The sequence below is a fragment of the Andrographis paniculata genome, unplaced genomic scaffold (assembly GCF_009805555.1).
Source record: "Andrographis paniculata isolate CXL003 unplaced genomic scaffold, ASM980555v1 Contig37END, whole genome shotgun sequence".
NCBI classification, from domain to species: Eukaryota; Viridiplantae; Streptophyta; class Magnoliopsida; order Lamiales; family Acanthaceae; genus Andrographis; species Andrographis paniculata.
Genome location: NW_026137570.1, coordinates 7,253,624 through 7,267,375, shown reverse-complemented (window position 1 = coordinate 7,267,375; position 13,752 = coordinate 7,253,624). Strand labels below are relative to the sequence as shown.

At 28.8% G+C, this 13,752-nt stretch overlaps 1 protein-coding gene and 1 non-coding gene across 3 annotated transcripts; one reads left to right on the top strand and one right to left on the bottom strand.

The window, feature by feature from the left end:
• The first annotated feature begins 5,524 nt into the window (after positions 1-5,524).
• Positions 5,525-5,598, top strand: TRNAT-AGU (transfer RNA threonine (anticodon AGU)). The gene has a single exon. It is a non-coding gene; the product is annotated as a tRNA-Thr (tRNA).
• Positions 5,599-6,060: 462 nt separating this feature from the next.
• On the bottom strand, positions 6,061-11,657 carry LOC127250229 (probable methyltransferase PMT3). Of its 2 annotated transcripts, none has more exons than XM_051273390.1 (8): positions 11,469-11,657; positions 9,912-10,232; positions 9,651-9,815; positions 9,354-9,536; positions 8,406-9,000; positions 8,140-8,252; positions 7,784-8,004; positions 6,061-6,732 (listed from the first exon to the last, which is right to left on the bottom strand). In XM_051273390.1, exons 2-8 carry the CDS (start codon positions 10,173-10,175, stop codon positions 6,402-6,404), a joined length of 1,872 nt encoding a protein of 623 aa, XP_051129347.1. In that variant the 5' UTR covers positions 10,176-10,232; positions 11,469-11,657; the 3' UTR covers positions 6,061-6,401. The 2 variants fall into 2 exon arrangements, with proteins under 2 accessions (XP_051129347.1, XP_051129349.1); XM_051273392.1 differs by having other exon boundaries at positions 9,912-10,212.
• Between the last annotated feature and the right edge of the window lie 2,095 nt (positions 11,658-13,752).

Below are 13,752 nucleotides of genomic sequence, written 5' to 3'. Positions count from 1 at the left end.
TCCCGCCAGGTCAGCGACACCTGGCGGACACGTGGATTTTTATTTTTTTCATTTTTTAAAAGATTTTTTAATTGGACCAAATTAAAAAAATAAAAAAATACAAATAAAATTTAAAATAAATTAAAAATAAGTTTCAAAAAAAATTTAAAAAATGAAAAAAAAAATAAAAAAATCTACGTGTCCGCCAGGTCAGCGACACCTGGCGAACGCGTCACCTCCGGCGAGCCACGCGGGCATCTCCGGCGCCGGAGGACTAAATCAGCGAAAATTTTTCACTTATAGGATTAATTTGCGACAGGCTCCACTTACGGGACTAAAATGATAAAGGGGTCCAATTACGAAAATAAAAAAACAGTTTACCCTAATATAATTGATAGGCTAGGGATCCCCCGAATCCCTGTGTGGCTCCATATGTGTACATACACATGCATATTTATAAATATCTTTGCATTATTGATGTAGCGAAAAGTACGAAACTTTTTGTTTGGCATTCAATATGATAATTAATTTTTTGAAAAAATGGTCCTATAGACTTTGGAATTTACTTTTTATTTTTTAAATATATATATATATCATTTTCATTTCACATCAAATGTTTATATTTTTTATTTTTATTTAAAAATAATTATATATTTTAATTATATTTTAAATTTTATAAATTATTATTTTTTAATTTTAATTAAATTATTTAATTATCTTACTATATTTTATCTAATTTTTGTATCTGCCGTAATGTATATATTTTTATGAGAACTGAAAAAGTATTATTTCATCTTACAAAAATATTATATTGAAAATGCTCAAACTGCCGTTGTCGTCCCCTGTCGCCGCCGACAACTGCCACAGTTCAAGGGCCGCTGCTGCAGTTGGAGGCTCAAACACGGCCGTGTATATTATACTCTTTCTGTCTGACTCTAAGGTCGTATTTATCTTTTGCGTCCCCACGTCATTTTCATTTTTTGGAAAATAATTATACACTTTAATTTGATTTTAAACTTTTTAATTTTTTTAAAAAATTTTAATTAAACTAATTAGTTATTTTAATTTTAATTTATAATTATTTATATTATAGGATAATTATTTTCATTAATACATTCTTAATTATCTATTAATTATACTTATCCATGTCTTTGTATAATTTTTTGTACAAATATTCTTCTATTAGTATTATAAAACACTAATGCAAGTAATTTTGCAATTTTTTTCTTAATTTATATTACGTTTTGATATAATAATTAATATTAAAAAATCAATACGCAAAAAGTAAATAAAACTCTTAAAATCGATGTGAATGATATTTTTTTTACCTATAGTAAAATATAAATAATTAAATAAAATAATTTTAACACTTATGCAGAATGGGTAAAAATTAATTATATTAATTTATATCATTAAACTATATAATTTATACTATAATTAAGTTTTAGCAATCAAGATGTGCTGAATTTAAAAAATCAGCACAAATCCTTGTTAGTTACAAGTTGAAGTTTACTAATTCAAAATCAAATACCTTTTGCGGATGTCAATATTAATATATATATATATATATTGTCGGCTAAACTTACATACATTCTATTTATATTAAAATATCTTGTTACATTATAATTTTATTACTGATATTTTAACAAATAATAATTTTGTCAATATTATTCTTTAATTTACCCTCAATTTTTTTTTTTTTTTATCAAACTTATTAATAAATTTTATATAATACATTTAGTTAACTTTTTAACTATCCCACTTCAATAGTATAATAGTATCATTATTTATTAATTGTGTTCTATCAAAATTATATAATTTTTTTTATCATTTTTATTTGTTTCACTCATAAATATATTTTTTCTATTTTACAAAAAAAAAAAAAAAATTATACATTAATATTAAAATATTTTTTTTAAAATTTGTATTTAAATTATAAACATGTTATTACACATATAATTACTTTATAAAAATGTAAAACTTTCTTACTCACTGATCAATAAAATAATATTATTTTTTAATTTATTACAAAGACTTCAAAATGCTCATTTCATTTCAATTAGTACGAGAGAGTATAATATATGAATTACAGGGTGGCCAAATTAACATAAATTAAGACAAAATTGCCCTTACTAAAACCTAATGGTATGTAATACTCCAGTTATTAATAATTATTAAACTGAAAAATGTATACCTTTAATTGGACAAACAAAAATAAAAATGTATCAACCTTAAATGTGAATGAAAATAATATATTTTTTTTGGGGTTCAAAGGTTCTTGCCCCCAAGTAATATATATTTTTAGTAAATTTATTTATTTTATACATACCTAATAAATAAATATTAATTTAATAAATATTTTTATTTATATTCAAAACTTATCATTTTTTAAAAAAATAGTTTTAAGTTAATTAATAAAATTATATAAAATTTTATAATTTATAAAATAATATTCATATTGTATTTACTTTATTGGGATATAATAAAATATTAAAAATACCTACAGCATTAATTATATAAAAGATATTAAAATAATATCATACTTTAAATTATTTAAAATACAATGTCTCTAGCCAAAAAGACCATCTTAACCTGAGTACTTTCCTCTATATATATATATATATATTCTCATTTCCAATACAATATTTTTGTTTATTATTTTTATTCGTCTCAAAATAATAGTTTTATTTCCATAAATAATTATATCACTGTAAAACTACCTCTACTTTTTCATTTTTATTACACAATTGTCGCTATTTTTTACACTAATACACTCACAAGCGAAAAAAGTCTTTTTATTTATAATTTTTACCAAATACCAATATAATATCAATATTTCTTAAATTTCGTGTCAAACTCATCTAAAACTATATTTTTGAAAGGGATGGAAGAGTAGGGTTTAGGCTAGGTTTGGCAGGAAATTTTGTTAGTCAAAATCATAAAAAAGTCCACACATTTTGGGTATTCTTAATTATTTGGATTTGTATTAAATGTTTGTTTGAAGGTATAAAATGTTAGATAATAAATCTTTGGGGTGTGTTTAGTTTTGATTTAAAAACGAATGTTTAATTTTAATTTTTATTTAAATAATATTTTAATGTGATTTTTATGATATCAAATAGTATATATTATCAAATTTTGATATATGTTTTAAAAAAAGGAAAAAAAACAAATAATTCTTTTTTGTGTATGTTTGGTATTAAATGACCCGTTCTTATTTGGTGGAGTATTAAATTATGGTTTGTTTAATATTGTTTATTTATTTATAATTTATCTAGAATTTTAAAAAATATTAGACGATTTCAATTTTGTCAATTTAGTTCAGATTTTATAATTCAGATATAATAATTTTTACGAAATTTGTAAAAATTACGAAACATCAGAAGAAATAAAATATCATGTTACAAATCAAACACATTGATTATTACTAAAAACATCAGAAAAAATAAAATAAATTATATAGATAAAGAATGAAAATGAAACATAACCAAACACATCCCGGTTCTTTCTTGTCTTGTCATTTTTTTTATTTTCTTTTCGAAGAAATACACAACCGCTGCTCGCAGAGTACACTTTGGGTAACTTTTCGATCGAATTTAATATCCTGTAAATTAGACTCGATCAAATTTAATACTCTGCAAACTAAGTTCGACAAAATAAATCACCCTAAGCGCACCATATATAGCAAATAGATCTGGTGGAGTAAAACCTCGCACCATCGTGTCATCCCTTGTGGTACTTATGTCTTATCATTTATTGTACAACCAATTCCTTGTCTATGCCCATGTGAGTGCGGGACATTAATGAGGTAGGTAACCCTTCAATTAGGGTACTGATATAAAATTTATCAATACAATATTAATTGCTCCAATTAATAGAGAAAATAATATTATAAATAATATATAAAAATACAATATATTATTAATACGTGCGGTTAATTTTATTATATAAATTATAAATTTATATAAGTATGTTATTTAATATTTTTTTCGTCTCAACTCAAAATATTTTTCTTATCATGTTCATTAGTCATACTAAAAGTATTTCTTTTCTATTTTATCAAAATATCCTTAATTTTTATTTAAAAAATAAAATAGGACCATAATTGTTAGACGTTACAAACAAAAAATTAGGATATTAGCTTGTGAATGAAAAGAATATTATTTCTTAATCTACTGTAAAATTTCAAATAGATACATTCATCTGGAATGGGGTATATGTTACTGTCCTATCAGCATAGTGTTGATTAAATAAAATCAACACGGTAACTGCTATCGAGCGAATCCCATATCCATCCCAAAATTTCGAATTGAGAATGGCTTACGAGTTTATCCATACGACAACTAGTATAAATGTTTTTGTTGTTGTTGTTATTATTATTATTATTATTTGTTATTTTAATTCGTGCAATCGGCATTTAAAACTCCAATAGAAACACGAAATCAAATTGACAGAACGGTTAAAAATACACAATATAGGATAGAAAATCCACACAAGGAGTTAACAAGATGAATGCCTGATCGATTCACCGGAAACTAGCTAAATCAATGTCTTTTGTTTGTAAAAGGGTTGAAAAAAACTCATGAAATTCATATTCTAATACTTACAAACCGAATTTTCAATTTTGATCGATTTTCGATTTATAAAAATTGAAATTGAAATTGAACTAAATTTTTTCAAAATCAAATAAATTAAGTCTACATTCACGGGTAAAAATCGGAGAGATTTTAGTATACTGAAATTTTCATACGCTACTGCTAGGAACCATAACTATCTATTTATAAGCGCTCCAAAATACCCTAAATCCTAAGTCCATTTGTTATTAATTAGGATGGACCCAAAAGAAACCTGCCAACTCTTTTCGCTTTGGTTTCAGATTGGATAGACAGCTAAATTCAAGTCACGTTTCAATATATATTTTACATATACAATCAAATACAATATATATTATTTATTAATATATAAATTTTTATTATTTTTAAAAATTCAATTTTTTCGGTTAACCAAAATTAAAAATTAAAATCCATAACCAAACTGAAACCGAAGTTTATAAATTTGATTTTAGACCAAACCAAACCAATTACTGAACAGTCTCAATTGAAATATTTTCTTTTTGATTTTTTTGGATTTACACCAACCAATGCTGACCCCTACATTGGTAGGTAGTGGGTGCGATCATCCGAATTTCAACTACGGAAAAAAACAACCTATAGAATCAACAATACCGATTTCAAGTACATACACATCCATAAGTCAATAACCCATCCTTCAAACACAGCCCAAGACCCATTTTTTGTGTAAATTTCTTTATTTATTTTTGTTGTATATATAATACTCCTTTTTCTTCAAAAAATATACATTTTATCATTTTTATTAGTTCAAATATAAAATATATATTTCTTCTATCTCAATTTAATGTATATTTTTTACTATTTTTATATATTCCACTAAAAAATACTCCTTCAATCCATAAAATTAGTCTATTTGATAATCCCAAAACGGAATAAAAAAAATTTTAATTTTATTATAAAACATCTGCAGATGTGCTTTCGTAGCTCAGTTGGTTAGAGCACCCGTTTAGTAAGCGGGAGGTCTTGAGTTCGACTCTCAACGAAAGCAAATTTATCCAAGATATTATTATTTTTACTTGTCCTTCCAACGGTCTTAATATTTTCATACAACTATGCATATTTTACTGTTTAAACCAATCAAACTATCTCACAAAATATCCAACAAGAACTTCAATTCCAATGCATCCCTTTACATTAGGAATATTAAAATAAAAATAAAATCTTATAATTTTCATATATTCCATTCATTTTTATTTATTTTTTTTTAAATTTTAGAAAACATAATCATACATCAATACATTTAACTTTACTATCTTTTACCCCATTCCGCTTATAAATAAAATATTATTATTTTTTAATTTACTACACAATTTCAAATAAAAATAGAATATTTAATGAAATAATAATAATATATTAATTAGTCTAATGACATTTTTGCGAGTATTTGTGAAAAAAAATATATATATTTAAAAAATAATTACTTTGTAATTGGAAGTCCTACGATGAATTATTTAAAACATAAATAAATAAATAAATATTACAGCATTTCCCAAATTCCAAAATTAAATAAGCTTCTTATACCAAATACCAAACAAAACAATAATAACAATTATAATTACGAAGAATAACATATTTCTAAATGCAAGAACAAAATATGATGCTGATGGCTATATGGTCTTCTCCAAAATAACACTTTTTAACACAACTCACAGACTCATATCATCAATAAACCTCACCAATTAACTTAAATTATTTCTAAAAATTTCTCCAAGACACTTCTGCTGACCTTAAATTCCTGTTGAAAGGAAAGCTTTTCCTTTTCGATTCTGTTTCTTCGAAGCAGATGAAAATCTACTCGGCGGCAGCGTCGTCGCGCACACTCTCGCTCGTCAGCCACACCTTTTTCTGTACGATCAGCACGACCTCGTCTCCATCCTCGCCGCCCTCTGCGCCTGGCTCTGCCGTCGCCACTGCTTCCCAGTGGAGCGCGCCGAGATACTTCTTCACAAAGTCGATGATCGGCTGCCTGTCGCGGAAAATGGCGAAGCCTGTTGGCCTCAGGATGCGGTCCATTTCCAGCAGAAGGTCCTCGCCGCTGCAACCTTTCTTTTCTATGTCCGAGAAAATGCTCCCGGCATGGAGCAGGTCGTAGGTTCGAGGGTATGTGGAGAAGGATTCGCACCTGAGGGAAATCGAACCGATTAGAAGGTCGCAGTTTTAAATCATACTCGCAAAGTATACATATTTATATTTTAAATTGTTCAATTACAAAGCACTTTTTTTTCTATAAATACTCTGTATTTTACCATCACATCGTTACTTTTACACCAAAAGGTAAAAGTATAATTGTTTTTACACTACTTTTAACTATCTACTACAATTAAAATACTATTACCTCCGTCCGGCTATTAAGGGCTACATTTACTTTTTTACGTGTTGATCTTTGAATATTAATTATTATATCAAAACGTAGTACAAATTAAAGCAAAATAAACAAAAATATTTCTATTAGTGTCTTATAATACTAATATAAAAATATTTTTAATGTAAAAGTACAATGACACAAAAGATAAATACAACCCTTAGAGACGGACATAGACGGTATTATTTATTAAACTCGGCTAAAAGTAAATATATACTTTTAAAATGGCCGGAGGGAGTATTTGTTAGGATAAATTCCAGAATATTTAGAAATGATCCAGCCATCACTAATAACTCAAATTGCTATTCAGCTCACACAATTCCCAATAAAAATATATTACTATCTCCGTCCGGCTCTAAGAGTCTTGTTTACTTTTTGCGTGTTGATCTTTAAATATTAATTATTATATAAAAACGTAGTACAAATTAAGGAAAAATGACAAAAATACTTCTATTAGTGTCTTATAATACTATTATAATGACATTTTTGCAAAAAAATTTAAAAATATAAGAAAAATTTTAATGTTAAGTACAATGACGCAAAAGGTAAATAGAACCATTGGAACCGTACGGATGGAGTATTATTTTTTCTCATAAAACCTCGCATCAAGTGGTCTAACTTGATATTTAGCTCCAATCTTAATCATTCTAGGCGACTCAAACTCCTCGGCTAAATTCCATATCAGTGTACCAATTTAGAACTACTAATAGACCGATTTTTTAAAGCTTTGTTTGTTTGCTTATCTAAATATGATCTAGCATACGACGTCAATGAGCTAAAAATAAAATCAGCAAAGGTACTTATTTGTTACCAGTTATGAATTGAGCCGATCAAGCCTCTGTCGAAGACAATCTTGAGGGTGTTGGGTCCGTCTTCGGGTACAACATTCATTACCCAAACATCTTTGTCTTTCAAGGCAGCAGCAAATGATCCCAAATTCGCCTTCATATCCATCAAATTTCTTACGGTGTCAGAAGAGATCTTCGGACTCAAGAGGTTCCAATAATGATCCACTCTCCGCCTCCACAGATCCTGTTAATTAAGCATAAAGTTAAATATTGACCCATTTTGGCAAGGTATTGAAATTATTGGCAAGCATAGATCTGCAGCCAACACCACAAGGACAAAATCGCACATAATTAAAGAAACAACATATATTTTGATTACCGTGTCTTTCTCAAACATTTCGCTTGAATAACCAAAATCAGCAAGGCGTGGAGGAGGAGAGGTCAATCGAGCAGGCCAGGGCGCCAGTCCACTGCCGCGGGCTTTGTGATCGTCTGGTGATGAGAAGTAGTAAAAAATATAACCAATAAATCCAAAGCATATATTTGAACTTTTTAAATCTCAGAAAAGTTTAGAAAATGACATATCCAAATCATGTGAGCTCATCAAGCGTAAATCTTGGCGCAGTACGGAAATCAGTGACTTACGATCAGAATAAGGCGAGATGCAGGCTTCCATTTTTACGCCCCAAACAGCATCAGGATCATCGTCTGACCTGCAGAGTGGCGGCTGAGTACCAGGTGCTCTTTCCAAATAACAATCGTTAGTTAAAGGCTTTTGCCAAATGACAGTTTGGTTCTTTTTCGCAGCTATTCTCCAACACATACGTTCCACGAGGGCACTCATTTCTTTCCAGATTCTAAGATCTTCTTCATCCTGAGCGTAAGCTTCCGGGGATGAGTAAGCGAAATAGCCGCCAGGTCTGAGAAGTCTATCCAGTTCAAGAAGAAGGATTCCATCCCTCTGAAGCCAGTCGATTCGGCAACGGGAACAGTGTGCAAATTCAAAAGACCTGCTCGGATAAGGAAGCCTCTTTGTCCCAAGAACGCCAAGATATGCAGGGATTCCTCTCTCCAAAGCGAATTGGATTTGGTTTTGGTGCACGTCGTTTGGCGCTAGTGACATGGCAATGATATCAGATGAAAGAAGGTATCCACCAAAACTTGCAACACCGCAGCCGACGTCGAAAACCGTGCGCAACCTTCCTTCGTCGTTGAGGTTACTGTTGGAAAAGTTGAGCATCTGCCATCAGAAAACCAAACAAGAATCCGAGTAAGGGAGACTTCTTTTGGATCAGTTTTGAATTAAAAATGCTAAAACACATTCAAAACAAGAATATAAATTTCATTATTTCAAAATAAATATTAAAAAACAAATATAAATCAACAAGTTGAGATATATATTCGATAGTTACACTATTCAAATCCCAATTGATTTTTATTCATTCTTGCAAACCTACAACAAAATCTCACCAAAAATCTTTCATACATTCATATCATCATATCAAATTAATTTCAGACCAACAAAATGAAAAACACATTTCACACTCAAAACACTTCAAAAATTACATCAATGGTGGATATATGGGGACTTACATTTGCAATGTGTGCAATGTATTTATCAGCTCCATAATGGAAATGGGTTCCTCCTCCGGGGAAATTAATTTTATCTCCTTTAACAACCATCCAATTCTGGTCGGACTTTTCATGTGCTAGGTGAGTGTGTGGAATATTAGCTTTCCAAACTTCATCTCTACTTTGTGGCCATTTGATCGGGATCTGTAATTCAAAAGAAAAGGATGTAAAAACACAAAATCTAATAAATTGTTAGCCGTATTCTGCAGCCGTCAAAACACCAATTGCATAACCAAAAGAAAAGAGGTCTCCCTCCACCTTGTATCCATGAGGAGGAGGAATCAAACAATTAAACCGCCTTTCGGGCATTGGGCAGTGTCTTTCATAGTGCTCCATCACAGATAGATCTAACTTCAATCTCAATTGGTAAATAAGATTTCTGTCAAGACAAGGGATCAACTCTGAATGGCGATCGTCACATACCTTAGAAACAAAAGGAATGGTTACAAAATGTCATAAAAGAAAACAATGGCATGAAAGCACATCAATACGTCGGCATTCTTCTTACAAAATACTTACAGGGAAGCTCTTGGGATAGATTCCTTCCTCACCATCATCTAGCCCAAACTTGACTGACGAATCATCTTGCTTGTCGGAATCTTCATCTCCTCCCAAATAAGAAGAACCTAGCTTTCTCAAAGAGCGGCTACCGTACTCCAGAGCAGACTCGCCAGCATTATTAGAACCAAAGTAGAAATACAGAAATACGACAAACACAATCCCAAGACAAACAGAGGCCAACAACCGCTTCTTCTGCCGCCCGTCTGGTCGTCCCCTCGTCATTTAAATAGATTCAGTGAAGTTGAAACACCTCCTTCTCCTACCACCACAATTTTTCACCTTAAAGATTAAGAACGTCAGCTTATAATAGAGATCAAACAATCTTTTAAATAAGCATAATATAGATGAAAGTATAGAGTCAAGCAACGTATAAAATCAAACAAACCATACATAAGGATACTTCTAGAAGTAAATCAGGTTGCATAATCCAGTTATGAAATTGTAAAAAAAATTGCAAGAAAATCACTAGTAAATTCTGCTAAAAGTAACACGTGCCGTGAAAGGAAAAAAATCCTTCCCATGAATCTATGCTTTCAGATAAGTTAATCGCAAAGGCGGTATTTCTAATAAAGGTATATCCATACTCAAATGGGAAAACAGATAATCACAAAACACAGTTCACAAAATCAAAATGTAGCGAAAAACAAATGTCATATCCCATTAACTACCCTTATGCATTGATGCAATTTGATTTTGGAGTTTTCGGTCATTGTCTTTCATTTCGATGAAATAAATATATGTCAAAAATTCCTATTAGCAAAAGATGAAGTCACATTATGACACTCATTCTTTCCACAAATATTCGTAATAATTGAACAACTACTACTACTACTATTCTTAAATATGATCTCATTTATTGTGTCATTCACGACGAACAATCAAGTTATGACATAAAGCTAAAGAACAAGAACAAACCATGTCAGCAACTACATTTTGCTCCAATTTCTTTCGGAAAACTAAAGATACGATTATTAAAGCAATCGAAAGGCACCTATTCAAGCCTAATTTGAGTAAATCCAATCAAGTTATAACAAAAAGCTAAAGAACAAGAACAAAGAATATCAGCAACTATATGCTCCATTTACTTTCGACAAACTAAGCTACGATGATCAAAGCAATTGAAAGGCACCTGTTCATACCTAATTTGAGTAAATCAGTACAAATCAGCCATAGAACAAAATAGGTTGGATTCTAAATCCAATTTCAAGTTTTCAACCTCACACTACAAACGTTTTCTCACATGTAAACATCCGATTTACAGTCAAAATTCAAATCAGCAATCAGATCCCCTTCCACAAATCGATTCAATTTGCACCTCCACAGATACAGATCTGCAAACCCGAAACCATCCAAAACGCTCACACCCATGAAAATTTTAATTAAATTCAATCAACATACACACACTACTGCCGATTCAATCCGGCAAAACAAACCTAAAAAAAAAAAAAAAAAAAGAAGAAGAGCACAAATCTAACACAAGCAAGCAATGCAGTGAAAGGGCAGGAAGAGGCTTACTGAATCGGGAACAGGGCAGATCTGATCCGAAGCTATCAATCTATCGCCGCATCAAAAATGAAGAATGCAATGTGAAAGAAAGAAAGCAGGAGAGTATTCGAGATCTGAGGGGTGGGGTGGGGGGAGTGAGGATAGAGCTGCTTACATGAACATGGAATTAATTGATTGGAATGGATCGTCGTCGGTTAGATCTCGTCTCTGGAATTTTTATATGCTCATTTTACTGCGTGTGTGTCAGTGCGGACGCCATTTTTTTTTTTAATCTATTTTTGGAGGTAGAAAGAAAGTTGCCCTTATATATATTTTCACCATTTCTCATCTTCAGGTTTTATTTTATTTTCAGGAAAAAAAAAAATGTTGAATAATGCTTAAAGAACAAATTTGAATTTTCTTCGCATAATAAGTGAAATTTGAATTGAAACAATTAAAATTTTATTATTCATTATTCTTTTATCACCAAATTTATGCATTTTTTTTTTGCCTACATAAAATATTCACTTTTTAGTCAATAGTAAATTTTATATCCTCTTTAATTTATATCTTTAAATAATATTTTTAATTAAAACATAAATCCGATCTTTTTAAACCAAACCCAAAATAAAAAGGAAATTTAGTCAAAAACATACTGACAATAATAGGCGCAGATTTTCACATTATAAAAAATAAAATAAAAATTTGTAACCTACATTTTAAAATTTCGAAATCTTTTTAAAATAACACTACTAAAATATTTGTAAATTTGAAACATACATTTTAAAATTTCGAAATCTTTTCAAAATAACACTATTAAAATATTTGTATTGATTCAATATTTTGAAAGAATAGATAACTATTTGATGTAATTTATTATTATTATTATTAAATAATATCAAAATTTTAAAAAATATGCATATAAATAAAGTCATAAGACAAGAAGTTTTATTTTATTTACTTCTTGCATTTAATTTTGATAATTGCATATGATACATGACTCATTCGTCGGCAAGAAACATATATGATTCTATTATTATTATTATTATTATTATTATTATTATTATTATTTATACATGTTGTGATAATAATATTTCATAAAATGACAATAAATTGTTGGCAATTCACACGTGTGGGACTGCTGGGCTCGGCCCAACAATAATAGTACACTCGTCCACACCCAATCTATCTATTTGTATTTGGTGTCATTGTTTTTAACATTAAAAATATCATTATATTTGTATAATTTTTGGTACAAATTTTATTTCATTAGTATTATAAGACATCAATAGAAGTATTTTTATCGTTTTTTTTAATTTGTAGTATATTTTAATATAATAATTAATATTTAAATATTACCATGAAAAAAGTAAATAGATAAATTTGAGTTATGTGTAGTTGAAGTTATGGATAGATTGGAGTTATTGTTTAAATATAAATAATTAAAAAATATGTTTACAAGTTATGTGTAGTTGGAGACTTGGAGTCTTTATTATTGAGTAATGATCTTTATTCAACAATATTTAATACAAAATTTTATTTTTTTATATCATTGTACAATTATTTATATCTCGTATAAAATACATTAAATTGAAACATTAAAAAAAAAAAAAAAAAAAACCTATATATTTTTTTTTATCCAAATAATTATGTTATTTTGAGTGAGCACAAAAAAATTACATAATATTTTAATATAAAAATAAGGTAAATAAAAATTTAAATGATGATATAATAAAAATTACTAAAACTTTGACAAAAAATGTAATAAAATGAGTAGAAAAATTTGTGAAAATTAATTATTATTTATTAAAATAAGAATGACAAAATCATAAGCTAAAAAATATTTATTATAAATAAATCGTGCATATATTTTTTTTAGGTGGAGAAACTAGTCTTCCAATGAACAACTCACAAATTGTTCTAAGGAAAATCACATTAAACTCTTTTCGCAAAAAAATTATAAACTTAAATATCTAGTTTTTATTTTTATAAATTATGTTAAAAATTAATTTTATATTCAAAACATCAGATCATATGACTATTTCAATTCAAAATTTTTACTATTCAAAACAAAATCCAAACTTTCAAACGAACACACTCAACTCAAAAAGGATAGAATGAAACACAACAAATACAATCCAAAAAGTGAATCAATACAACCATATCGAATTGAAGCCTTGTATACCATAAATAAACAAAAACATCATCGACCAAGTAGCCATAGCGTAACAAGTAACCATCAAAAGACTAAAAATGGTAGAACAAAGTAATAAAGTATGAGTGTGAGAAAAAATAAAATGTAGAGTGAAGATAT